The sequence below is a fragment of the Brienomyrus brachyistius genome, chromosome 2, assembly GCF_023856365.1.
Source record: "Brienomyrus brachyistius isolate T26 chromosome 2, BBRACH_0.4, whole genome shotgun sequence".
NCBI classification, from domain to species: domain Eukaryota; kingdom Metazoa; phylum Chordata; class Actinopteri; order Osteoglossiformes; family Mormyridae; genus Brienomyrus; species Brienomyrus brachyistius.
Window position 1 is genome coordinate 16,381,372 of NC_064534.1, and position 27,589 is coordinate 16,408,960.

The 27,589-nt window shown below is 44.8% G+C and overlaps 1 protein-coding gene across 2 annotated transcripts in view; it reads right to left on the reverse strand.

The window, feature by feature from the left end:
- Window positions 1-5,897: 5,897 nt before the first annotated feature.
- The window catches only part of LOC125717530 (G protein-coupled receptor kinase 5-like), a 31,788-nt gene continuing 10,096 nt past the window's right edge, over window positions 5,898-27,589 (reverse strand). Inside the window, exons 2-17 of one of the 2 annotated variants that reach the window (XM_048990588.1) lie at window positions 22,691-22,847; window positions 15,026-15,121; window positions 14,530-14,642; window positions 11,787-11,864; window positions 11,587-11,687; window positions 11,058-11,150; window positions 10,833-10,896; window positions 10,561-10,701; window positions 10,193-10,383; window positions 9,572-9,609; window positions 9,274-9,363; window positions 8,902-9,110; window positions 8,638-8,775; window positions 7,468-7,605; window positions 7,185-7,316; window positions 5,898-7,083 (exon numbers count right to left, since the gene is read on the reverse strand). In XM_048990588.1, the coding sequence (XP_048846545.1) occupies window positions 7,000-7,083; window positions 7,185-7,316; window positions 7,468-7,605; window positions 8,638-8,775; window positions 8,902-9,110; window positions 9,274-9,363; window positions 9,572-9,609; window positions 10,193-10,383; window positions 10,561-10,701; window positions 10,833-10,896; window positions 11,058-11,150; window positions 11,587-11,687; window positions 11,787-11,864; window positions 14,530-14,642; window positions 15,026-15,121; window positions 22,691-22,718 (1,734 nt within the window). In that variant the 5' untranslated portion in view covers window positions 22,719-22,847 and the 3' untranslated portion in view covers window positions 5,898-6,999. The remainder of the gene's footprint in view (window positions 7,084-7,184; window positions 7,317-7,467; window positions 7,606-8,637; window positions 8,776-8,901; window positions 9,111-9,273; window positions 9,364-9,571; window positions 9,610-10,192; window positions 10,384-10,560; window positions 10,702-10,832; window positions 10,897-11,057; window positions 11,151-11,586; window positions 11,688-11,786; window positions 11,865-14,529; window positions 14,643-15,025; window positions 15,122-22,690; window positions 22,848-27,589) is intronic. The other variant, XM_048990583.1, reaches the window with a different exon arrangement.

The window sequence follows — 27,589 nt, forward strand, 5'->3', positions numbered from 1 at the left end:
GCAGTTTTGCTGTGCCTACTGCATGTTTATTGCTAACAGGCGGTTTTCAATTTCAGCTTTAAAAAAAAATAAAATAATTTAAGGTCACCTCATTTATGGATGGCAGCGATTAAACTTGTTTAATTTGTTATATTAAGCCCTAGCTGTGTGTTCTTAATTTAATCACCTGCCTGATTGCAGCCTACTTGTTTTAATGGACAAGTGCTTTTGTTTATCTTTTGTAAGGGATTTTCTTTGCTGAAGCCACATCACCAGTTTTACTGAATTGTAAAAAGAGAGCAGATTAAATGACACTTTAGGTTTATAAAAAGTCTCTTTGACTTTGTTGTTGTGTTTCTGTCCGCAAAGTTCGATGTGTAAACCTCAAGACCTGTAAGGGCAGCTAGACCAGTTATGGTTGTCCCATTTCTGTGATGGGGAGGGAGAGTTTATTAGACTTACAATGACAAATGTGGCAGAGGAGTGGCCGGGCGATCGCAAGCCAAACCATTGCTTCTGTCAAGGATTCCCAATGGAATCAGTAACTTTAACTTTCTCTCTCCGATGATCCATAGTTCACAGCTTCCACCTGCCTCTGCAGCCTTCAACAAGATCAGCTATAGCCAGAGCAAATGTTTCCCATCCACAGAAGCTAGATATGGGCTCCTGGCTGGGGAGGTCCATACCGAGCCTGCTATGCATGAGAAGGGTATCTCGGACCTGAGGCTCATGGATGTCTGCGGTTGCTTGTAGGAAATTTATTCAAAGGTGTGGCAAAATCAGGGCAGGATCTGTTTTATAGGATAGCATGTTGACTGTGAGGGCCCATGTCTCCCCCTCTGGTTACATAATGAATTACATCGGCTGAAAATCATGCAAGCCCATGACCTTTTATCCCAAAGTGCTCTCTGGCAGCCCAACAGCGAGGGGAGAAGTGAGCTGCTTCACTGTGTAGGCTTCACTCAGCTTGGGGGCGTCCTCACACAGCAGAATCTGGGTTAGCCCTGCCAATACTCAAGTGACATTGTTTTTTACCATGTAAACAATGTATAAATCTAAGGTGGGGCAACTGGGTCATGTGTGGTTTTATTATGTTATGGATTAGAACCACGTAGTCATGGATTAGATAGAAACTAACCTCAAGTAAGCAATCAGATGTAAATCAAATGTGAATTGAAAGGACACTCAATAGACTCTGTACTGCAGGAATGTAGTGATCCTGCGTACACAATATGACACTGTATACCATTCCTGGCAGGAGCAGCTCTCGAACTGGATTTCCAGAGCAGTGATTTCCAGGGCTGCTGCTGGCAGACAAGGCGGTGAAGGAGCTGTCGGTTTGGGGAAGGTTCAGGGGGGGTGAAGTATGAATGCCCTCCAGGCCTGCCTTTACTCTGAGTTTGTGCAGTCAGCTCCTGTCGCAAAAAAAGAAAAAAATGGACGGAGACTGTAATTTCCTAAATCCAGCTTTTGCGGGAACGACTGGTATCGCTTGTCTTCTATTAGTGAAGCGCCGATAGCACAAATTCAGCAGTACTGCTGTTAGCCCGGCTGAATTCATTGCTGTTTATAGATCTCATAGCCAGAAAACGAAACCTCCGCCATCTGGTCTGTGTTTAAGCACCTGGCAGGAATCACACCCCTGTCCCTGGTCGCCGTGAAGCTTTGCATGTGGCCTTTTCTGTACCTCCGAGGTTGGTCCTCAGGCTAAATGGTGGCAACGGCACTAAATTTTATTCTGCATGTCAGAAGGCCCACATCTGAATAGCCAGGAGAATTCACACTCACCTGCCAGAGTCTAACGTTTTGCTTCATTAAAAATACAATTTGGAGGGAAACCTTTATTCTAAGGGTGTGGGATCTGACAGACTAAGAAAAATACAGCTAAACAAGTCTCCCATATGATTTAATTTGACTCTGCATACAATTTAAATCAGTTTAACATGTACTGTCTAGGCCATAAAAGAGACTTTGATATTGGGGGGGAACACAACTTAATATTTAAATGTAAAGGTCTATATTTCTTTTTTTTTGGGGGGGGGGGGTGAAGCCAAATTAAATATTATGAGGTACATATTCCCCCAGCTCCTATGCCCTGACTAAAGTGTCCACATTTTTTTTCAGTTCGTATTTATTTTGCATTGGAAGCACTGGCTGAGACTGTGGGTAACTCAAGCTGATCATGAGATATTAACATGAATAATGTGTCGGCAATTTGCAGTAATAGTGACATGACGGGTGATAACTTTCGGCCAGTTTCATTCCTAACATGAGCCAGATTGAGGGTTTAGAGTCAATGCCGCTGTAGCCTAAACACTTGGACTAGATTTCTGATTCCAGTGCATTTTTGCACCACTTTTTCTGTGTCACTTTCTAAAAGACAACGAAATTTAGAATATACAAACCTTTTGGATATAAAAAGCTTTATATCACTCGCAGTTCATGCCTATAATTCATCGGCTTGTTACTAGTTATAGAAGTAAATTCACAGGGTGATCACACCAAGCGTTGTCAGTTACACAGGTTTAGTCCAAAGGAAACACAAAGCCTTGCCAATATGCTCATTTCACTTGAAAGCCACTTAGTCAGAAGTGCTTTTTAGGTGTTTTGCACCTTGTATTGAATGAGTGTGACTGATGGATGGATGGATGTTTTATAGGTGCACATCAGTAGCAATAGATAAAAATTGAGAAATATTTCAAAATAAAATATAAGCTTCTCAGATAAGGAGCCTCGTTTCACTTGCAGTTCACAGGGAACCTTCAGGCACCTGACTTTGGGCTGCTCTGGAAAGACTTGCACCTCCCCAGCTCAGTGGAAGGCATTACTCAGATAGCCAATGTCACATCAAGACCTGCTGGACACCTACAAGGGCAAGTGATTTGATGGGATTCAGTGACTGACCTCCAGTGTCACCTACGCACTGAGACGAGTGGTGGCTGTAGCCCATAACGAGAAGGTTAGGACCTGGCTGCCTAAGGACCCGATTACAGGTGTATTAGTGATAATTAGATCAGCAAGACGGACCTGCCTCATTTAGATTTAATTTGTCTTCTCTTTGGGCATCTCTGAAGTTCCATAATCAGCCCAGCTCAGTGTCTCAGAAAGAACAAATACTTTCAGTGCAATAGAAGACATATTCCACACAACACACAGATCAGAGGGATTCGTTAGGGGAGAGGTCATGTTTGATGTTCACTCTGAAACTGGACGGCTGTGAAGTCGCTCTCTCACTGGTAGCCCTCCAGACTCCTGGCCCAGCTCTCCGCGTCTGACCTCTGCTCTGTTGCATTCCCTCTTTTTTGGTTTGGCACTATGGTTCAGAAAGGTTTTGTTTCATGTGCTCACCGGACGCAGCGTCTCCCCAAGAGGCTTTTAAGAGAGAGTTGTTGCTGAGTGGCACCGTAAAAAGTGTATTTTCTGTGTTATTGCTTTAAAACTAAGCCTTAAGTAAAAATGACAGGTGCATTTCACTGCCATGAGATCTGGCATTGGTTGATGAAAATGTATAATTCAGCTGTTTGGTATGGTTTCAGATATGTGTTTCTTTGTCAAAAGTCATTTACGGGCTGATCACACCGGATATTGTCAGTTATGCAGGTTTACTCCAAAGGAAACAGAAGACCCCTATAAAATACTCATTTTACCCGAAAGCCACTTAGTCTGAAGAGCTTTGTAGATATTGGCACCCTGCACTGGATGAATGCGGTGGATAGATATCTTTCCTTGGTGCCCTCCAGTAGCAAAAAAATAAAATAACATTAAAAATGCTGCGTTGAATTGCATAAAGTACAAAGTATTCTTAACATTGAAATGGTTATAGTAAAATAGCTCCTTGTTAACATATTCAAACTCAAACATGGTATTTACATTTTGTCGTTCTAAGATTTAATTCATTACACTTCCCCTTAGCAACTAATATTTACTATAAATACACCCCCCTGCTCTCATATTCAAAACTAGATGACTGAATAGATTATTAAAATTAAATTGTTGTAAGTTGGTGGAACTCCAGAATACTACACAGGGCTGTAGGTTTGATTCTGACCCTGGATCAGTTCTGCCCATGTCACATGGGTTTCCTTTGGTTTCCCTCACAGATCAAAAACCTGCAGTTTGGCGAATTAACGGTGTCTCTAAATTTCCTAGAGTTTACGAATGTGTGTGAGCCTTGTGATGGACCGGCATCCCGTCCAGGGTGTCCCCCAGCCCCGTGCCCAGTGATGGACCGGCATCCCGTCCAGAGTGTTGCCTGCCTTTTGGGGGATGCCTTATGCTTCCTGGGATAATCACTAAGACACTGCTTACTGGGACCCTGTACTGGATAAACAGCTGGAGGGTTAATGAATAAATAGCAAAACAATAAAAGCTGTTACTGTAGCAAAAGTAGCTTTTCACTTGAACAGAATAAAATGGTAACCGTGAGCAAGAATAATCTAGAATCCAGAATAAACATAAAATCCCTAAAAAGTATTTTTACAATCATTGCATAGTGTTAGCCTAAGGGAATATGTTGTGCTTGGCTTAGTATCTGTACTATTCTAACTTTGGTGGGTTTCTGAATCACATTAATGTCATTTTTACAGCACATAAAGCCCATCCCGTCTTAGTTACAGACACAAGACGCTCACAGCAGGGCGGGACAAACAGGCCGTCTCAGCTGGCATGAGGGCCCTTTGTTTTCATGAGCTGTGGTTAAGTGTTTTGCCTAAATTGCACAACAGCATAATGACATACTGACGCTCTGCTTCATATTTAGTGAGGGGGAGTGAGTAAGTAAGGAAACATTTTCAAGTGCCTGGCTTGTGACTTTAGCTGGAACTTATACACTTAAGAAAATATTTGAATTACTTTGAAACTGCCAGTAACATTTGACATGTAAATTCCAAAAACATCATCCCTCATGGAAAGCATAGTAAACAGAGTCATAAAGTGTACTTGGTCTTCTATTGCCAGAACTCTTTCAACCCCTTCGATCTTTGCATATCATCATATACTTTGTGACGTATGGGGCTCAGACACAGATGCCGTGTCTTTAATAGTAACAAAACTTGTTGAATTACCCACTTGGGAAAACCTGAAATAGGTTACGGCAGGATATTAGACAGCTTAATATGACTGATTTTGTTACATAAAATTATTTTTAACGTCGGTGTATAGCTTATTGAAGTGCTAAATGTCCGCTGTGTTCACTACGGCTTGATTGGTGTCAGCAATAGACGTGTGGGCATTGTGATGTGTGCTGTATCGTCAGATTAAAAAGTGCTGGGTGTCAGTGTCATGAATTTACATGTAGAAAGGGGAGTAGGGCACCTGTGCTAATAGCAGCACTAAACGCGCATATTTTCCATATTACTAGGTATGGACTGGAACATCCCAGCTCTCTTCGGGATGGAAAACAACAGCAGTGTTACCTGACTTGCGGCACCCTCGTTTACGTCACCCGTGTCCAGCACTGATTCAATGGCAGACAGTAAAAGTGGGAGCCACCCAACCACGTGGAGCTCATCTTCAGTTCGGCTGATGGGGCCCCAGTAGGATTCTCGCTTCCTGCCGCTTCACGCACAGCTGCTGGATAATGGGGGCGTGCCTCCCTCAGCCCAGCTTTTGTCCATGGTAGCCATACATAATCAACTGAACCATTACAAACAGGCACTGCCCAGGGTGCCTGAGACACTTACCTACAGCGGGGTGTGCAAGCTTGCCAAGGCGTGCCAACAAGACGTGCATAGGATCCGTAAACATCACCATATATTTTCACATTAAGTGACATCCATGCGAGATTTCCGCTCATACACAATCAGGAAGCAGCAGTTCTAACTCAATATCCTACTATCCCATAGAACAAAATATTACCCAAGCATCTCACTTTCCATTGCAGTGTTAGTTACAGTCTTTTCATATGAAATGGTAAAACGTTTTCGTTCAGGAATAAGTTTATTGTTGACAATACCATTTAACTAAGTAGCTAATTGTGATCATCAAAGGTCTTCGTTTCACACTTTAAATAATGCATAGAGGAAATACTGATGAAAAAATATCAAATTATGCTTTATTCTTTTATTCTACGAAATTTGAAGTCACTCTATTATGCGGCATGTAACCGTGTATAAAAGTTGAGGTGTCCAGCCCTACAGTGACGTTATGAACCTCATTTAGGGGTGTCTGGATTTTGTGTTCTGAAGTCCTTGACACTGAGAGTCTGTCTGGTCCTGTTGAGCTGGGGGGGATTCCCACTGAAAACAGGGCTGCTACTGTCCTGCGACCATTCTGATGATGCTAATCGGCCATGCTATGGTGCTGTGTGTGTCTATCCACTCCCTGTATGATCCCCTGCAGTACTTCTGATGTGCTTTTTCCCCAAGTCCCTCAGACACACTGTGCTCCCCACACATTTCTCTGAACAGCTGCCAACAGCTAGAAACCAACCGTTGCCTGAATCTTAGTTATATCTAACATGTTGGCCAACGTATCCGGTTTACTAACAGCTGAGTAAAAATCGTGTCTATTAATTTTCCTGCGGAATTGTGCCTGTACAAAAGAATGTAACATTTATAATATGAAAACAACTAAAATGTCATTAAAACAATCTTTGGCCTGAGATAATGCAAGACGAAATGCAGTTTGTCTTGAGGTTGGTGGTGTTGTATACAGGTGTTTGTGCTTGTCTGTGTGTGAAAGAAAACAAAAGAGACTGAAAAGAAGATAAGGAGAGACATTCTGTGTGTTTCAGAAGTCAAAGAGACACCAGCTTCTTTTCCCTGTGATGGGCTATTAAAACCGGATCCCCTGAATTTCAGCAGGGGCTGTTTGGTGGCCCAGTGATCCTGAGGGTGTATGAGGTGACTGCTTGTTTGCTCTTCGACCGTCTTCCCACATCTCAGATGTCTGGCTCACTCCATTGGATTCACAGTCCCCGGCTTATTGGGGACAACCGGTGGCTCTGTGTGAGGCGATCGAATAAGGCTGCCGTGTCTCGAAGTATAATTCTCCTCTGCCGCCTCTCTCCGAGGCCCTCCACTAGGGGGCAGAGTTCGATATAGAATCCACAGAATTCACGCTGGAAGACGAGACCCTGGTCTGGTTAATGGAAAATTCTCCCTGCTAAGGAAACAAGGGTAGGAAAAAAAAAAACTATAAACGATGCAGAGGATAATATGGGACATATGAGAAGGCTACTTTGGGTGGACGTGCGATCATCTCACATGTCTCCTGAAGAACCTGTCCAGCAGGCCACGGCGTGGGGGCTCTGGTGCCTGTGTCCAGTCCAGATCGGGGGGCCGTGTGCCATGGGACCCAAATACATTCAGGTCTTTAAAGCACTCGGTCTCAATCATCTGGAGAACAGGGCATCATAACATGACAGAAGGTTATGGTAACTACTGGGGATGCAGGTGGGGCAATACGTGCAAGAGCCTGGATGTGCAGAGTGACACAGGGAGCTTCTGTCAAGCAGCACTCAGGCACATCTCACACTTCACCCCATACCTCATTCTGCCAAGGAATGGAGACGCTGCCTGTAGCGAACGTGGAGTAGAATTCATTGTCAGTTTGGTCCAGGTTGACACCCTTTACGGTGGAGAACTGCTCAATGTCCAGGACATCTCTGCAGTAGACAGCTCTCGGCTAGAAGGAGGGAAGCCTTGTGATTAGACAGATAGAAGTTCTCTACCCAAACTTTAAAAACACCATTGTGTAATATCACCTTTTAATGCAACATTGTAGCAACTTAAAACACAGTGTATGGCTATCATCACCGCACAGTTACTGCGTTACTGACTTACTGCACATTGATATTATGATATTATTATACCATTTGCACATTGTTATATAATTTTGCACTATTATATATGTGTAAGACAGCACACGCATGCATGTGTGTGTGTGAGTGAGAACATACTGTTATGTGCGTTATTTTAATATATTTAGGAGCATGTCTGGGTACCTTTAAGTATAAGATTTTCTGATAAATATAGATATACTTACGTGATATAAGTTAAGTATATATAAATATATTTATATTTTGTTGTCTGTGACTTTGTGCAGACACTGTAACCTAGGGGGATGTTATTTTACTTCTGTCATAAAACTGGTTGAAAAATTTTAACAGCAAACATACAGTACTATGCAAAAAAGTCTTAGGCAGTCAAAAGATGTGTTTTAAGCCATCTAAGCTATAGTGCACTTTTGTTCAGAACAAAATTAGAACATATGCAAATTAAGAGTAACACAATGAAAATTAGTAAAAAAAAACATTCTTCTGTTCTCCAAAAAGTTACTGATATCTAGTTGGATGGCTAGATGAACACCACTTCAGTTCCCAAACCTCTCCTCAGGGGCACCTCAGCCATTTCAGGTATTAATTTCACCACCAGCCCCTTTCATTAATTAATTTAATTAGTTTAAAAAAGTCATTTTTTATTGATTAACTGTACGAGGTGTACTAGTGGAGGAGTCAAAGAACACATTGGTGCGTCGTTGGTTGCCCCAAATACTAGGGTGATTTTAGGAGAGGTTTTGAAATGACAAAGGTTACACACTTGAACAGGTGTATTGTTATAGTTTTACGCCAACATGAAGATCATTTAATTTTCTTTGGATGCCTAAGACTTTTGCCCAGATCTGTTTATTGTGCATTTACTGTTTCATGCTGCTCACATCAGGCACAAAGGAGGGCTCCAAGATGCCAGCCTCGAGCCTTTTGAAGTTGATGTTCTTGAAGAAGGGGTGGCTCTTCACCTCAGCCGCACTGTCCCCCTGGCAGCCCAACCTTTTCCTTGGATTTTTGGTCAGCAGCTGGGAGGATGTTGGGAGAGAGAGGGGAAGATGGCGGCTGGGTGAGCGAGGCGTGGCCTGGGGGGGGAGTGGGGATGGGATTTTTGGACCCACCCCCTTGAAGAGCACGTTGCAGGTGTTGCTCACCTTCCTGCAGATGTCCTCGGTGTGCTCGGTGAATCGCTCATTGTACACCTCCTGCTGCTCCAGCAGCCGTTTCTCCACGTCCTCCCGCTTCACGCGCTCCTTGTGTCCACGGAATGGTGAGTGACCCATGGTCATCTCGTAGATGAGGCAGCCCAGCCCCCACCAGTCGGGGCTCATGCCATACCGCTCGTTGTTAATCACCTCTGGGGCTGCATGTGTTCAAAGATGTTCACTACTAGCGATGAAGCTAATCTGCTCTGGCTCCTGACTTTAAATCAAGTTTAGCCATTACACGATTACCGTATCACATTCAAACAAGGACCTATAATGAAATCTTTCCAGGGGTTAAGGTGACGGTGAGTGGCTGCGTACCCATGTAACCCACGGTGCCCACTTTGCCCCGGATGAGCTCCCCGTCAGGCACCTTGAAGGCCAGTCCTAAGTCTGATATCCTGATGTGTCCTGCAGCAGCCAAATGAGACACGAGTGTGAGACAGGGAGGCCTGGTGCAAATCACATGACCAGCAGGGCCAATTACTGCTCCCAGCTTATGACCTTTCCTGTCGGAGGTCGGCGCTTGAATTCAGTTGGTTGAAAATGGAATGTGTTTGCGTGAGATTCTTACATTAGATAAATATAGGTATCTCCCTTTTTTTCGTGGTAAACTTACCATTGTCGTCTAAAAGTATATTTTCAGGTTTTAAATCCCTAAAAAACAAAGGAACAAGGTGTGAGCAAAGATTTTCTCCTGATTCATTTTGGGTCATTCAAATTGAAGACACGTTTTCATTGTGCTTGATTCCACAATATAAGCATGTTAAAACAGAAGATCTCTCCTTTAAGGTCATGACTGACCATACATTCAATGGCCACTTTATCAGGTACCCCCACGTAGTACAAGGTACCCACTTCTGTCTCTATAATCACTTCAAAGGGGTTGAAAAAAGTGTCCACTTAGTATGTGATTTTTGTCGATTTTTGTCTGATGCCACATAAAATGTAACAATTAAGAAAAGTTTTTTTTTGCTCCAAGAAGAAAAGGAACAAAAATCAGATTTGCTTTCCGCATTTTTATTCACTTTTTAAGCAAAATAAAAGTTAATTAAAACCTTACATATTTCTGTGATCAAATTGTACGTGTCCCATCCATCGCCTGTCAATAACTACTGGTCCAAATTGAACCATATATAGGATAGCTTAGAGCATTAGGAGTATTCAACAGGATGCATTTATAGTAAGATAAAACCCAAGTGACCAAGGGGGTAAATCTACTGATGTCTACAGCAATCACCTGTAGACTATGGACTCCCGGTGCAGGTGTTCAAGACCACAGCAGATCTCAGCGGCATAGAACTGAACCCTCTCCTTCTTGAAGCCTGGCGTGCCCATGTTGTATATGTGGAACTTCAGATCCCCTCCGTTCATGATGGTCAGCACCAAACAGAGAGCCTCTTTGGTCTCGAAGGCATAGGCCAGGCTTACCTGCATGCATGGAGAAACGTCTTCTTTCATATTGTCCCACCAATTTGGGGGGGGGGGGGGGGGGGGGGGCTCCCATATACAGATGACTAACAGTAGAGTTATTATTCAACATGCACAATGACCAATTTCAGTATATTGCTCTATGTACCTTCTTGAATGGGGCGGCAGGACACTTACCACAAATCGACTATTGACTTTCTCAAGGATCTGCTTCTCGTTAAGAGCCATGGCCTCACCCTTCCGCTTCTTGATGCGCTTCTTCTCCATCTTCTTGCAGGCATACATCTTCCCCGTGGCTCGTACCTGGCAGGCACACACCTGCACACATTGTGGCACCATGCATGTTAGTACTTTGGAGGAACATCAGTCCTGCTTAATGCGTAAATATATTACACGTATCATTTTCTCTTAATTGTGCCGTGTGCTTTACATCTATGAAATAAACTCACCTCTCCAAAACCACCCTTTCCCAGAACACGATACTGTCGAAACGTGTCTTTTGTTATGTGCTGTCTGGAAACAAAAGACACGCTTTGAAATAATTTCTTGGTCAACCTGTTTAACGGCCATTGCTCCGGAAATTCTGGATTTAATAAGAATGAAAAACATTTTTATGCTCTTGAAACGCACGTCTTTGGCAATTTGCAAGAAAAAAAAAGGTCAGTCGAACCAACCTCTCCAGCATCTTCCACTGTAAAAAACGGTCGAAATACATGCTTTCTTGATAGTCTTTAAAGGGGCTTCCACCTAAATACTCGTGAAGAGATCTGTGGGGGGTAAAAGGCACACGAAGAGAGGGGTGACAGCTCAGTCTGCCCTGCAGCTATGAACTTTTGGCGAAGGAGCTCCCGTTATTAAACAACATCTTTAATACGTCTTACAAGAAACATCTGAAATGGGTTGTCTGAACCGATTCTAACTGCAGACCCTGCTGGTGGCCCCTAAAGGGCCATTTTTGTGGCCGGGGTAGGTGTAGCAGCCTGGGAACAGAGGTGTGTGAGGGGGATAGAACATGACCCTTTTACTCTGTTGTATTTTTAATTAGTGTATCTACACTTTCTTTAACCTTTGCTATGTATTGCGTACAAGATCTCGGCTATGTTTTCAGTCCTATAGGTAAAGCACTTTGAGCTGAATTTCATATGTGAAAAGTGCTGCATAAATTATTATTATTATTATTATTCGAATGAGGAAGGAACCCACCTACGACAGTCACTGAAGAGCTCTTTACAGGGACTGAGCTCCAGGTTGTCCCGGCACTGCTGTGCGTGCTCCTCCGCTACCTCCAGCACAAACTCCGACGACTGCACCCATAAACACAAAGAGCGTGAGCAACCCCCCCCCGCTGCATCCGCAGAACGGCGCTGTCAGAAGCTGCGGTTTGGACCTCGGCTGGGCCTCACCTCCACACTGAGGAACCTCCGGATGATGGACTCTCCTCGGCTCCTTCGCTTCTCGTCAGCTGTGACCTCGTAGTGGTCCTGAAGGCGGCCATACACGCCTTTTTTACCCCACTTTAACTTCCCTCTCCCCTATTCGCAATAAACTTACATGACTTTTGCACAAATCACACTTGTTGAGCACTGGGCATAACCTCAACAGACCAGGAGACAGAAGTATCAGGAGGTCGAACCCACAATCTTACAGAAGTGGGCACGGATCCCAATAACCCACTGAATGACACATACCCCCATTTATTTATAACACCGCAGAAGATGCCCAGGATCTTAATGCATGTAAAAACCTACCACAGAATGAAAACTGGAGGCCCTCTAATTAATCAGCCCAATACTTCAGTTGTGCTAAACAGATGAACAATCCTAGTGTTATTTTTCTTTAAATATGACTTATAATGAGGCTCTTGTATATTCCTTTGTTTGTTTTTGTGTTTCAAACCCAAAATAATTCCCGTTTCCAATTGACCCGACTTATCTTACACTCCGCAGTCATAGAACATCCCAGGTCCTGGTCCACTGAAGACAACAAGCACAGGATGCCGACAAGCATGTCTCCTTCCTCCACGGTCCTGTTCTGCTCTTACAGGCGTGACCAGTGCTCACACGGATGGTAGCATATGCGGGTGCACTGATCACGTTCCTCTCGTGGCATTCCATTTTGGTCACCCCCCCCAGCCCTCTGCAAACAGCAGATTTCAGCCAGGGCTCCCATTACACAAGTTTCTCCATGACGGTCAGCTGCCCCCCACCATGACGCTGTGGAAACGCATTGCCTGACGACTATCCTTTCAACAACTCGGCGTTCCTTGGAGTCCTGGAATTTCACAGCACATGCGGCGCTTTTCCCACCGTGGGGGGGGGGGCTTTGGATTTCCATTCGTATAACCTTCAGCACACGTGCCCCAGTGAATACCACTAACTGGGGAAGCTCCCTGGATCAGCCATTCATAACTTTCCAATTTAAAAAAAAACTCACCACCACCATATCTTCTCAAGTATATTTCACTTCAAACTTCTTATGGAGTCAAAAATAATATGAATTTGTTCATTGCTTGTTTTTACTTGTGTTGTTGGATGTCATCTTATTTTGTAATAAACAATAAAGTTTTCTTGAATATTGAATCTTGATTCATATAGTTAAGCTGCTTCTATTTTTTTAATGATGAAAATACAACAGCTACTGTGTTTCAGCCTTGCAGCGCATTACCAGGCAGGTTATTCACCACGCACATCTACCACTATATTCGACAATCGCCCGGTATGTACTGTGACTGCTGGTGCTCAGTCAAAATAACCAGTAATTAGTGGTGAGCTCCTTATGAAGCTTCCTGACTCCCAGCTCATGTTTTGGCCCCTGACAAAACCAGGCTGTGGTCACAGTGGGACAGCCGGTATCTACAGTCAGAGTAAACATGGTAAACCTCTCGCGGGACGAGTGACGTCTCTGAGGGCCACAATTATGACAGTGACGGAAGAGCCCCCCCACTCTTAAGCAGATTGGTTTGATTACAAGCTGCTTGCCTGAGAGGTGTTGGGTTGATCCCTCCCCATGAAGGATTGCCTAAAAGTCTGGGGATGGGGGTGTTTTCACTATTCCCTTGAAGTCGGCCCACAGAGTCGGCCTCTCCTCCCCAAAAGACAACAATGGACCGGTCGGCTCCGGCACTGTGCCCTCATCCTGTCGAGAAGCAGAGGTTACGCAACAAGGCCTCCTGGGCCAGCTCCATAGCGGTCTGGGCCCGGCTCCGTGCTGACGTAGCAGGACGCCCCTGGGCACACGCCTCGAGCAGCCGCCCTCCCCCGTTCACTCCCACCCTCAAGAAAACACACGTTCCTCTTCCTGCCCTTTCCGTTCCCCTGCTAATAGCAAACTGCCCGCCAGGCCTGTGCTTGTAAAATGGAAACAGCGTGGGCACCAAAACAGAAGTGTCCCCCGAGTCAGACATCCGCCGTTTGATGGGGACAGTGGGGGGAGGGGAACATTATCTCAATTAAACCAAAATAACGTATCAGGAATGGTGACAGTGCTGGCCGAGTGTGGGCAAGGCACACCACCAGAGTCCTCCTCGTTTCCCCATTACATTCCCACTGCACATGCCCGCCTGACTCAAGAGTCATGTTCCTGCACGTAGGGATGCCCCGTGCCTCCCCAAGGGCAGGCCGCGTCGCACAATGGCTCCTTTCATCGCGGCTGCATGCCTCCGCCGATATTTTGGGACTGAGACATGTCACGTCACGCGGGTGACATTCTGTCTGGCTGTAAGTGAAAGGTGGAGCCCTGAGTCTCAATTAGCGTCTCATTAGGATGTTCTTCGGGAACCCGGTGACGTTGGGGTCAGTAGGTGGGACACGAAAGGGTACTGGTACCAACGGGGCATCTCCGGAGCATCACAGATCGAGACAAACATGCGGAAACGAGCAAATACTATGTCTGCCGCGCAAATCCAAATCCATATGATAGAACAGGTCATTAAAAATTAAATAAGATAAAATAATGCTAAGGGAACACCTGCATGGCTGTGGGTTCGAGTCTAACCCAGGATCAGTTTGTGGACTCTATACTCTTTGGAGGTTTCCTACTGCAGACCAGAGATGTACAGTTAAACCAAATTGCATCTCTAAACTGCCCGTATGTGACAAGCAGCGTGCATGAGGGGCGGGGGGCAGGGGGACCTGAAGCAGTCAGTACCATGGCATCCAGCAGCTGGATGCAGTTCATCAGCTCGAGCCGGGTCTCGCAGAAGAGGCGGAACAGCTGGCGGCCAATGGGCTGCTTCTCGCACAGGCTGAGGTAGTCGCGCTCTGAAACACACAATCAAGGCAGCTTCCAGAACCTTCGTAGGGCTACAGCTTATGACACATTCGGTTGCTGTGTTATCCACCTCCAACGCGCTCAACCATGAATAAATTTAACCCATTAAACAGTCACAGTTTCAGCAGAACAGGGAGAATGAAAGTGCATCACAGTGTGTTGAGACGGATACAGTAAGCCAATATGGAATGTGAAAAGCAGTGTGTAGGCCGTGGGTTCAAATCCCATTGCCAGCAAAGTAATCACATCATAGCTAGGACCTTGAGCAAGACCCTTAACCCTAACTGCTCAGGGGGCCTAAGAGGCAGAGAAGGTGGAGCCCCGAGGGGGAGGAGCTACAGGCTGTGGGTGGGGCTGGGGTCAGGAAGCTCACCGAGGCTGCTGCCCAACTCCACGCACTGGCTGATATGCGGAAAGCGCAGGATCTCCTTCCATTTCTTGCTCCGTCCTTTCCGCTTCCCGCCTCCGCCTGTGGAGAAGGGAGAGAGGACAGGATGGAGAGGTGACCAGCCAAATGACCAGCTCTGGGGTGATGGCCACTACGAGCCATGCTGCAGGCTTTCAGAGGATGGTAATACTAACCGGCGCTAAGCAGCATCTGACACCTCACTAACCAACCAATCATGTGGCAGGCAGTTCGCCTCTAGGGTCACGTTGCGCAGGTTCAAGAATAAAGAAACGGTGCTGCTTGCAAGTGCCCGTTTATTGATTTCTCTCTGTTTCAGCATCAGTTACGGAACGGCGAAAGCACCAGAGAATTGCACGACTTACTGGCCCATTTCATTACCCGCAGCAGAATACCCAACAGCAGCATCATTCTGGCGGCCAAACAAAATGACAGATTCGGTACCGTCAGCGAAGCAGCTCCAGACACATGGAGGGTTTGGAACCTGAGGCTTCTCAAGCTCTACCGTTAAAGAAAAAAATAGCGCAAGGAACACAAGAAGGCTGCAAACTGCAGGAGGGTCGAACAGAGGGAGGTGGCATGGCTCTCCGGTCGGCAACAAGGAGTGGCTCTGCGGCCGCAGAAAATGCGACACCTGAGTCCTCGGCCATTTATAGGTTACATTCTACCCACAGAACCTCGTCTTCTATCCTCTATGCTTCTCTCTCAGGGAGGAGGGCCCCGGGGGGAGCCAACACAGCTGAGAGAAGGAGTCAGTTGGAGTCGGAGACTCCCTTCGGAGCAGCGCACTCTGCCAGGGTGGATTCCATCCGCGTGAATAAGGCCAAGCAGCCTTCCAGCACACCATGCGCTATTAAAACCCAGGGCAGTGCTGTGGAGAGCATAGCTTCTTTTTATGTCTTTCTATTGCAAAAAAAAAACATTGAGAGCCCATCTCCATAATCGTACCAGCACTGGATTAGTAGTGATTCTCCTTTAAACCAACCGGTGCTCCCCTAGGCGCTGAAGAAAAGATAGTCGTGTGTTTTAAGCCCTGCATTAGCAGGTATACAGACATCTTAAAGTAATAATTTGGGAATTCTCCAGTAAATCATGCTGCCGGACCCCTGTGTGACCACATCAGCAGGTTCCTCATTCTTCTACGAGAAACGGCTGCCGCAAGGTGAGGCTGGTCCACGCGGCCGAGGTTCCACCGATCCCAGGCGTAATCCCATACACTATTGGCCGCACTTGCACAATGAAGCATTTCACCAGTTACCCCATAAAGCCGACTCAACGACCGCGGGATCGGGGTTGTCAAGACGATACTCCTGAAGACCACAACAAGCAGAGCCGAGGGTCTGGTCTCTCATCCGTGGACATGGCAGTCAAACATTGGGAAGAGCCGTAAAAACCTGCACCGTCATCACAGAAATACACACACAACCGACTGCATGTGCAGTTTTACCAGCAATCTGCCCCCAGCAGCAGGGGGTGATCAGCACCACGTGAACAGATGAGTATCCTCACAGCCAACTGTGCTAATAGGACCACCCCCCCCCCCCCCCCCCCCAGGTAATTCATATTTCAGACTGATGGTAAAGAGAGCGGGACAGGCTGGTACACTCCTCACACTTCCAGTCAAAGGTACAGAACGAGCATCATAATGGGAGCATGGATAGTTAGCTCTCGTAATGCAGCAACAGGCTGCATAAAACATAAATACCTGAACAACACTGTAAGAATGTAACAGTACATGCATTTGTACCAAAAATCTTCGGTACAGGTCTTTCGATTTGGTACGCATATGTACTGAACAAATGCAGCAAATGTGGAACCTTTGTGTGTTTGTGTGTTTCCCCCGAGCAACATTTGGAAGTCGCGCCACTACGCATGCGCACATACATCCTAATGTGAAGCTGGAAGGTGTTAATGCCAATGCAAGTATAGCATGGGTATTTTTTTAAATGCCACACCATAATGGATATTTACTTTGTTCTGTTTTGAATTTTTGAGACAATACTTGTGCTTCTTGCACAATTCGAATATTAAGCTGAACTCTGCTAATGTAAATACAGTACAGATCAGGTACAGTTAATTTTCTAAATGTGCACCTTAATGGATATTTATTGTATTTTTATTCAAAATATCAAAAAATATCAAAATATTTATTTTGATTTACTTTAAAGTAAATTTTAGTTTTTTATTAGCACCAGTTTTGACATATTTTTAATTTAAGACAGTCATACTTTGTTCAGTAAATCAGTTTAAAGAAATAAAGAAAAAAGAAGGAATTTATGTTTTGTTTGCTTTACTCCCACTGTTACTTTACTCCCACAAGAATTTTGTTATTTAATTTGAGAATGACCACCATGTCATCCCTTGAAGGTAGCAGATAGCTCTGCAGGCACTTAGAGAGGGAGCAAGCAGTTTGTGTGTCAGTGTCCATGCTGAACGTGGGAATGTCAGTGCTGAGAAGGCGTTTCCACAGTGGGATGTTTGCTGGTCAACCGGGAAAGCCCGTCCAAAATCCACAAAGTCACTGGACCAACTCCTAAAACACTGGCCAGCTTTACAGGCAATCAGTACTCACGACATGCCCGATAGCTGACATTTAAAACACAATGTCTTTTCCAGAAATAAATCATTTTTAACTGGAAGGCTGTCGCCGGGAGTAGGCATGGCCAAGGCGTACGGAAATCCTGGCTGTGCACTTCTGACCCTCATCTTCCACCAGCCCACTCCACGGGACCACACCACCTTCCCCAGCGTCCTCCAAGCACCCTGAAGCTGTGGGCTGATATTTTTGCTGGGTTTCTGCCTGCTGTGCCTCCCACTGCATACTCAACCAAGTTCTGGGATGCATCCCTCTCATGGCCCTTTGGTCAACTTCCAAACATCATGACTGACCATCTATCCATTCATCCACTGCTTTTCTGCCCCTGGGTGTTTTACTTACACGAAAATGTTCTGAGGACACAGCAAAAAATGATTTGCTCAGAGAAATCACCAATCGGATTGTGGAGGAAGGGGTCCAAGACATCTGATAGGTTGGTCCTACCCTCTCTACTCGCTTAGACCCACCTCCTCTACAATCTAATTGGTTATCCCTGCGAACCAATCATTTTGGTTCAGCACAGGGCACAAGGCTGGGGTACCCTGGATGGGAATCTAGTAAAATCACCAGCTCAAGGATCAAATTACCACCTGCTCCACTGGGGAGTGTAAGCAGTTTTCATGTTGCCTTGAAACCTTGCAGCCCCCTTTATCTCTAAATGCTCAGAATGCCTGCCTATTGGCCACCCAGGCAAACAGTCTTTAGATCTTCTGACATCCATGCTTTGCTGATTTTCTGAGCACAGAGCAGAGTGGGCACAAGGCGTGTAAGTGAACACACCCCAAATCACACGGTGTCATTAACCAGAGAGGGATAAGAAGCTTAGCATCACGGGGTGGCCGTCGCTACCAGATTCACATTTTGTTCTACTTCACTTTGAGCAGAAAAATATGGGATGTCCCCCAAAAAAGATCAAAAACAGTTCGAACTTATTCGTTTAAAAAATTAAAAGCAGTAGCGCTGATCTGCTCAGTCTGCTTCAGAGAAATGGCGTAAATGCTGAGCGTAACATATCGCATGCCTCTGAAAGCCAAGGAAATTCTCATGCTGACAGAGTCAGTGGGCGATGATGACCAGTAGTTACACCAGGGAAGAAAGGCTGGCATTTTGCTGACGATTGGTGTTACAGATAAGACCACACACTGAGCAGCGTGGATGTAGCCAACGACTGATTACTGGTAAGTACTTTTAAGTTAATGTTTAATACCCATTACACTGACTTTCACACGGAAATAGCAATAAAGGGCAATTCAGATCTGACACCTCAGTACGCATCTCACGGGAGAATATTTCAATGAAACCACTGTAGAGCAATGGAATTTACTCCTGTTTTGCTGTCAAATGACAGGTACCAAACAAACCTATTTTGATGATTAGACACAATGAATCTTTATAAAATCTCCCAGTTGTACAAGCACTCCTAGGAGCAGAAGCCCTTTGCTTGTGACATCACTAAGTGCAAACCACAAAGCTCTAAAACAGGGCTATTCAAATCACGGCCCACGGGGGCCGAGTCCTTCAGGCTTCCCAGCCTCCCAGCCAGGTGTGGGGCCTCTGGCCAATCAGAATCAGTCATTATTACACTGACTACCTGGAAGAACTGAAAAGAAGGCCTGGATTTGTAATCGGGGCCCAAATTTTAAGAGCCCTGCTTTAACAATTTTTTTGACTTCCCCTCATTTTATTTCATAACTGGCTAGTAACCCTGGGGGGACCAGCTAAAAGCTTACAGTAATTTAATCATCAATGGGAAAAGATGTAAAACCAGCACTCTAAACACAAGGAGCGATACATTCGGTCAATCTGAAGCCGAAGAGAAACAGACTCATGCTGCACGGATTAAACGGTTGTCTGTCGTCTCTCTCTCTCTCTCTCTCTCACTCTCTCTCTCTCTCTCTCGCTCTCTCTCTTGCTCTCTCTGTTGTACTATTTAAATCCCAACATCTTCCTCATGTCTCCTTAAAAGTCAACAGACCGTAAAAAGAAGCTTGGGAACCGGCTGACTGACCCTATTTTTACTTCAGAATTTCTGCATAGCACTGAAAAATTGGGGACAATGCCCTCTGGGGGGGGGGGGGGGGGGGCATGTCTGATGTGCCACAGTGCAGCCCACTTGTGTTCAATCGGTGACCTTGTAAACGTTCCGGAACCTGAAGCAGTGATGTCGACCGCGGCCGGGACCTGCAGGGGACCTGCCTGTTAAGTCGAGTGGAGCCCAGAGCTCAACAAACACACCAAGAACCTAATCCCTACCGACACGAGTGGCCTGAATTAAACAATAGGTCACGTCCTGTCCTGCGTAAATCCCCATTTGGTGTGGGGCAGGAGCAACGACAGTGTTCATGGGCTGTATGTGTGTGTGAATCAGCAAAAGCTGGCAGAACGCTCCTGGACAGGAAGGCAGCTGAAAACGTTACTCCGTTTCTTTCCATCACAGATATCATGGTGGTTTCAATCATGGTGGTTTCAGTCACGGTTTCAGAAGCGGTCTTCCGTTGTGAGCCATCCTAATGTGGTGTGCTCTGAGTGCCCCTACACTAGCAGGCGCTGTGGAGATGCCCCCAACATCAGACTGAGGCTCACAGCCCTTAGACTGACTCTCAAATTGTGTTAAGTGCCACAAAAAAGGGGCGTGTGTGGATTTTGTCTGTATTAAACTGTGGGGATCAAATGTCCCCCACAATGTGATAAAAACCTGCTATTTTGACATTGTGGGGACCATTTTCTTGGGTGCAATGAAAAAAAAAAATGCCAAAAGTCTCATATTTTGTTTGGTTACTTATGGTTAAGGTTAGGGCTGGGTAGGGGTTAAGATCGTCATGTTGGTGTTAGAATTTTCCCCATAGAAATGAATGGAGCGTCCTCACAAAGATATAATTACAAACCTTGTGTGTGCACGTGCGTGTATGTGTGTGCGTGTGTGTGTGTGTGTGTGTGCATATGAGTGTGCGCACGTCTCTTCTTAATTTTCGATTATGAATAGACAAGAGCTTCAGACACAACAGTGAAGCACTGAAAGAAAAGTGGGTCTAAGTGGGAGCGTGAGGACGTCTCCGTATTAAACGCAGGAAAAACCCCCCTAGCTGACATTTCTAGTCCCCCCAGGCCGAGCTAAACAGCCGCTTGTGAGGGATGACCCACCCAAGCAGCCATAACAATCACCCCTTTCCACATTTTCAGCACGACAGAGCGGGTCGGGTGGAAGCAAAAACCACACTGAGTCTGCCAGTGTCCTGCTGGACGTCGAGATGTGCTGCTCTGCCAGTGGGGGAAGGGTGGGGGGGGGGAGAGGTGCCGAGGCCAATGATTTTGATGTCTCCCATTGACCCCCTAGAAGATCTAGGCTCTGCCATGGCCGGAGTAAAAATAACCCAGGGCGCCGGATGGGGTACAGGGAGCAGTGGTGATAAGAACTGGGGGGTTGTGCGTGAGGGGGGAGGTCGATGGGCTGCTGAGGGTATATAACAGGCAGGGGCTGGCCAACGGAGAGCCAACACCAAATGTGAAACTACAGGAGAAAGGAACAATCAAAATATGGCAGACAGGGTAATAATGATGAGCTCCTTTCAGAGTCTCTCTAGAAAAGTATACTATTCAACTGGAAATGTTAACCGGCCGTGCACACAGGAAGTTCTCATGCCTTTTAAGAAGCCGGCCGCGGGACAGGCGAAGCAGACGTCTCTCCTTTTGTTGAAAAGTTACGTAAACGGTGACTTGTGCCGAATAAGTCTTGTTTATTTCCTTAGCAACCATTTAGATGCTAGAGGACGTCCCAGTCCCCATCTCATAACTCATTCCCAGGCTTCCATCATGAAACATCAACCAGTCTGACAGGCCTTAAAGCTATTTTTAGTGTCGCCTCAAGGGGCGGGGCAAAGTCAGACACTCAGTTCACCTGTTTCTCATTCCCAGGCTTTTTCCTATCTCTTTGCCCCCAGTAAATGTTCCAGACCCTGAAACTCTGGACAATACTCAGTCGTAGCCTTTCCATGACCTAACGTCTCTTTTGGTTTTCGGTCGCTCCCTTTATCTCGCATGTTTATGGCTGTCTTTGTTTTCGTCCCTCCCGGCTGCTTTTGTCAGTCCCGCCTCCACTCCCATTCCCGCACGAAGTCCTCCTACCTTCCTCCATCCCCGTGTCACATGGTTTTCCCCCATGACCCCACCTGGAGCAAGTCTTATGCGTATGTTTACTAAAAAAGTTACTTAGATTACCACTAAAAAGCAGAATGAATTCAAAGTACATTTTAACCCAATCTTTATTTATGGTTAATTTAATGTATTTTATTTGCAGTTGACACTTTCTGTCCCGCTAATTATTTGTTCTAGACACATTTACCAAACATTAAGATATGAAAACACTCAAAGCTTTCCTGATATTCCCAGAATGTTCCCACGACTACTATTATAACAAAATAATAATACAAAAGCAAACACAGAGCATATTAATTGCACATTAATTGCATTAAAAGTATGTGCAGGTAATAATATCATCGTGCTGATATTGACAGAGCCTTTGTTAAACGTGGCAGTTAACGTGACTGTAATACCGTTTCCCCTCCAACTTTGAGAGGACCTTCACAAGACATTGCCTAAGGTTCTGGGAATGTTCTCTGTTAGCTGGCTATGACTATCATTCACAAGGGAATCACCAGCAGAATGTAGGGTTTGGTTGGGTTTTAACACAAAGCTATGGTGTAATATACTTGGGGCAGTGCTGCAGTTAGCGTCTCCTTCCAAAAGATGATTACGCTGTGTTTGGACCGTTCGATTCTCTAAAAGCACCACAATTATCTTACAAAAGGTGAGTATTTAGGTTCCAGGCCCGCGAGAAGGTAAAGACGAGCTCGGGCAGATTCTGCGAGATGCGAGCGACACGCGCCCTGACCTGGGGCTCACACCAGCACGGCATGACATCACGTGCCTCTCGCCACTACAGTTACTTCTGCTCCAGGAAATCTGCAGAAACCACATCCTAACAGCCAAACTGCTGAAAACAGCTGCAGGAAAAGATGCAGAAAAAAAAAATCGCTCACGAGCGAACAGCTTCTGAATGGTGCGCATTCATTCCGCGCATTTCGCTTTCCCTGATGACGTCCTGCTGCTCTCAGGCAGGGTGTGAGCCGTGCTGTCATGGCAAGCCGTGCCTTTCCTGCGAGTTACGGCTCTCCTGCTCCGCTGTGCCCCTTCGCTCTGCGAGGAGAGAAGAACCCGAGGTGTACCACGCTGAATCTCACAGCTACACGATGCGGCATCAACAAAGTTCACGTGCTAAATATCCAATAGGCTCTTATTATCCCTCCTGTTTCATGCTCACCACACGAATGTAAACCCCAACTATAAATATCAAAACACAAGTAGGCATGTTACCAAAGAAAACAAACCAAAATTCTCACAACAGGAAAACACATCATTATCTAAGCGATATATTCCCAAAGTAAAACATTAAGGGTCAAGGTCAAGGGTCATGTGACTTTACCTTTTATTTCCTTTATACTTTTCTGAATCGTAATCTTTAATCAGAAGCAGGAGACCCCTTACAAAAAAAAATTAGTCAATGGGGATCAATTAAAAATGGTTGGATATTTGTGTGCGTCTCCAAGCAGCAAGTAAAACATCTAAACTTTTAGTAGGCTGTAAGTTTCAATGTTCTGGACTTCTACTATTAACCACTGGTTCTCCTGTAGGAGCTTGGACTTTCAGTGGCTTTGCAATAATAATGTTACTTCCACTGTAAATGTCAATGCATCTCTCTGGTTTTCCCCTTTCTGGGTTCATGTGTGCAGAGTATTTTTGAGGAGAGACATTCTCGTTGCATTCTTAAAATTCTCACGGAAGTTAAAGAAGGCTCCTGATTTTAATAAATGTAATTATTCACAAATGGTATGGGCTATTTTTTAAACAAGGCCTTTAACTTTTCACGGGACCACTTTATATAGTTAAATAAGGCTTCTTAGTTGTTTTTAAACACAGAAAAATTATTTCAAGAATGCAAGCCGGCTGTTTAAATTTCCGCTTCAGGCGTTGTTGTAATCAATCGAAATGATATCTTATATTTAGCACAGGTTTAAAAATAGCACATAGCCACTAGCTGCAGGCGCTGATAATGTCTTGAATGTTGACGAAAATCCAGCCACACTAGTCTGTGACCTGAAAGTCACCCAGACGTGACACTGAGGTAGCTGTCACTTAGCCATGTGAGATACAGAGTAACACGTGAGCAGCATCCATTCAGGAAGAAATCGTGAAATGGTGCCCTGGGAATCAGCCAGGTGCCACAAACTTCCTTCTCTATAAATAGACTACAAAAGGAATGTGAAATATCCCTCACGATAACGTCTGCTGTCCTTTCCATTTGAGTCACATGCCAAAACAGCACCGAGAATCAAGCCTCCCTCCGCATCAGAGCATGTCAATGTCACTCGGACGGGACTCAACGTTTTCCACAAAAATCATAAACCTGGAACAGGACCTGGGAGTCCTGGGTGTCCTGGGAGTCCTGGGACTAGAGCACAAGCAACCAGCTGTACACACCCAGGAGAAAACAGGACTTGCGTACATGAAGCCAGGAAACAGGGTTAAACAGATTGTCCTGCCCCTGTCTCTCTGAACACTTCCAACTTCCCCTCCAGCTGTTTTTGTCTCCCCCCTCCCCACCTCAAAAGACTTTATTCTTTGCCCACACATTACTCCCCCCCCCCCCCCCCACACACACACACACACACACATTATCACTATCAAAAGGTCCAAGGCTACTGGCCAGGATGACACTATTGCAGGTCCCATGACCTTAACTTCTCACTCTGTTCGGTGGGTCATAAGAGCTTCATAAACAAACACAAGTGTTACTGACATACATGATGTCACCTTGTGATTCTGCAGTGGGTTTAGTCGTTACCCTCCAAAAAGTCTTATAACCTTGGAACAGTATAAAATGCTTTGGGTTTGGGTCACCGCAACATTGTACAAGTCTCATGTGCTACATGCATTTAAACATTTCCACATGTAGAAGCTACAGTGTTCATTCATTACAAAACACTTAAGTCAAGGTGAACATTGCTCAAACATTATTTAAGGCCTTCAAGGCTACACTAGGTTGTTTCTGAGTGAAGATCATTTTCATGCTGAAAGTCCTACAAAAGAATTCAGCCCAACTGGACTTGACTTCAAGAATCTTCAGAATCTTCAACTACTATATCAAAACTCAATCTCTGCATGCTAATTACATATTAAACATTACATGGTTGGTCTTCATAATTTATGAGCCATGGTAGTTAAGCAGAACCACATAGTTTTGTACATGATAGATAGTGTTACATTTCTTTCACGCCTCAACTCACAGATTCAATGACGAAAGGCAGAAGCATACTTGAATTACAACCTGAACTTTACTGCAAATGTTGCCACTGCAGCAACTGTGTGATTTTTGTAAATGATTTTCCGCCTCTTTGCTACTCAGTCACCTTCAGCTCCACTGAAAGCAAAGGGGAAACAAGGGGACACGTCTCCCACAAAAAAAGGCATTCAGAGAGAACTAAGAGCACCAACATGCAAACATTCCTGAACCTGAGCCAAACCCTCATATTTGCTTAGAGATACATCCTGTTGCTTTTCTAGCAACGATCAGTGCATAACATTTGCAAGCAAACTAGACGAGGGGCTTTCATGTGGAACATGTGGGTATGTCTCCTCTGTGCATTGTTAGTGACAATGACATCCTACAGACTCTCTGATGACACTGTGATAGATGCATTTCACAGGAATACATCAAGCTCAAGCTGCAGAGATAATTTTAATACAGACATACAAAAACCTGCTGAACTTGGGACGCTCACGCACACATCTCCTAATATTGATGTTTAACTTCTAGTACAGTAAGAGAGTGATACTTAAACAGTGGAATTCTCATGCAAGGAGAAGTATCACTAGGTGACAGGACTTGCTCATCGTTACGTTTATCACTGGAACCAGAAATGACTGAGGGATTTTTAACACTCAGCAAACACAATGAAGCATATCTCTGTATGGATTTCAAAGTACAGAGACTCCCAGCATTATGATAGTCCATATTACAATATTTTGACTTTACAATGGGTATTATTATAATTATTCAACATTTTACATGAGATATTCAACACTTTATTATAAAACAGGCTATGTGTTAATGACTTTGCCCCAACTGTAGATTAATGTAAGTGTTCTAAGCATGTGTATGGTAGGCTAGGCTATGATATTTGTTTGGTTAGGTGTACTATATAAAAAATGCATTTTCACCTTACGATACTTTCGGCTTACCATAGGTTTATCGGAACGTAACCCCATCGTAAGCCAGGGAGCGTCTCTGTAAGAATTACAGATATGACAATATGACCAGGTTTCCCCACACAACTACAACCTTAGGAAGTCAATCCTAGTTTCTGTCTATACTGATCAACTTTTCCAGGGGAATGAATCTTCATTGAGCCATTATATCTTCCAAAGACTGACTCTTCTAAAAGGATTCCATCTCAAAGGAGCTGACAATGGGTCATGGAACTACCAGGATCTCACGTCAAGTACCTGGTGGGGGGTGGGGGGGGAATCAGTGGTGTGAGCTCACCTCCTTTCATAAGAGTAAAACCCAACGCTGAAGGCCTCTTCCATCTCAGTTTCACATTTAATGTCAACTGCTATTAGTGAGCCTGGAGTGGCTCTGGTATATTTTCCTGGGTTTTTGGGAAACAAGCCAGCAGATACATTCAAAAGGCCTGTAATCTTTCCCTGCAGAAAAGGTTTTTTTAGTGAGAAACATAAAAGAAGGACTGCAGAACCCTGTGGAAGTTCGCATTAAAACTGAAGCATTGAATAATGACGAGTATCACTGAACACACTTATTAAACCATCGTCCCTGTTACTGTACATTAGAAGTCAGTTCATGCTCCACTCATTTCTACTTATTTATCTTACCTGATTACAACCTTGAAAGCCCAGACCTTTAGCAAGCAATGAGAAAAGAAAAGTAGGTGTCTATAGACCAACCCTCAGGGTGGATACGTACTGCTTTCTACGCACCATCTACGTGTCGGGAGCTTTGTTCTAATATGTTTTGGTCTGAATAAAACAATTAAATTATTACTCTTTTCTTTGGCCAAGATAACAAATAAAACCACCCAAAAAAGGAAGCTAAGACAATGCAACCACAAGGAAGCCTGACTTCTTAAAAAGTCCACAGTCATCCACCCAAGGAAGATTTACAACATGATGTCATAATCTGACCTCTCTAAGAGGAAACAAACAAAAAAAAAATACACCCACACACACATTCTAGGATTTGATTCCAAGTTACCCAGCAGAGTCAGTAAATAGCTAGACGTGCCCATTCGATACTGAACGAAAGTACTTATGTAATCGAAGTTATGTTAGAATGTAATAAGTTGGTTTGTTGAATGTGTCATTAGCTGTCTGCTTCCTGAAGTCCACAGAACAGGACTGAGATCAACCAAACACAGGAAAGACCTGAGAACATCAGGTTCAAGCAGGTTACTACAAGGACCAAGGAAACATATGGGCCAAAAAGGTTAAGAATGAACACATGCCAATTCCAAAGTGATAATGAATGAGTTCTTGAATCAAATGAACATATTGTTCTTTGTAGAAATAAATCACATCATTACAGTGACAACAGTGACAACCCAACACACTGAATGCAAAACCAGTAGGCATGTTATATCCAATACGAATGCAGAAAATGTGAAATGTGATTTGGAATTTGTCCAGAGGCACTCAGTGCCATATCTATCGATATTCAGAACAGGACCATAGGTATTATATGTGATATTAATTAGATTGTCACACTGAACAAGGACAAAGAGAGCCACAGAGATGCAGCCCTTAGACAGATGGTGTGGTGCCACTGGCTAATGGTCAAATTAAGATCAGAATCACCACTGCAAATG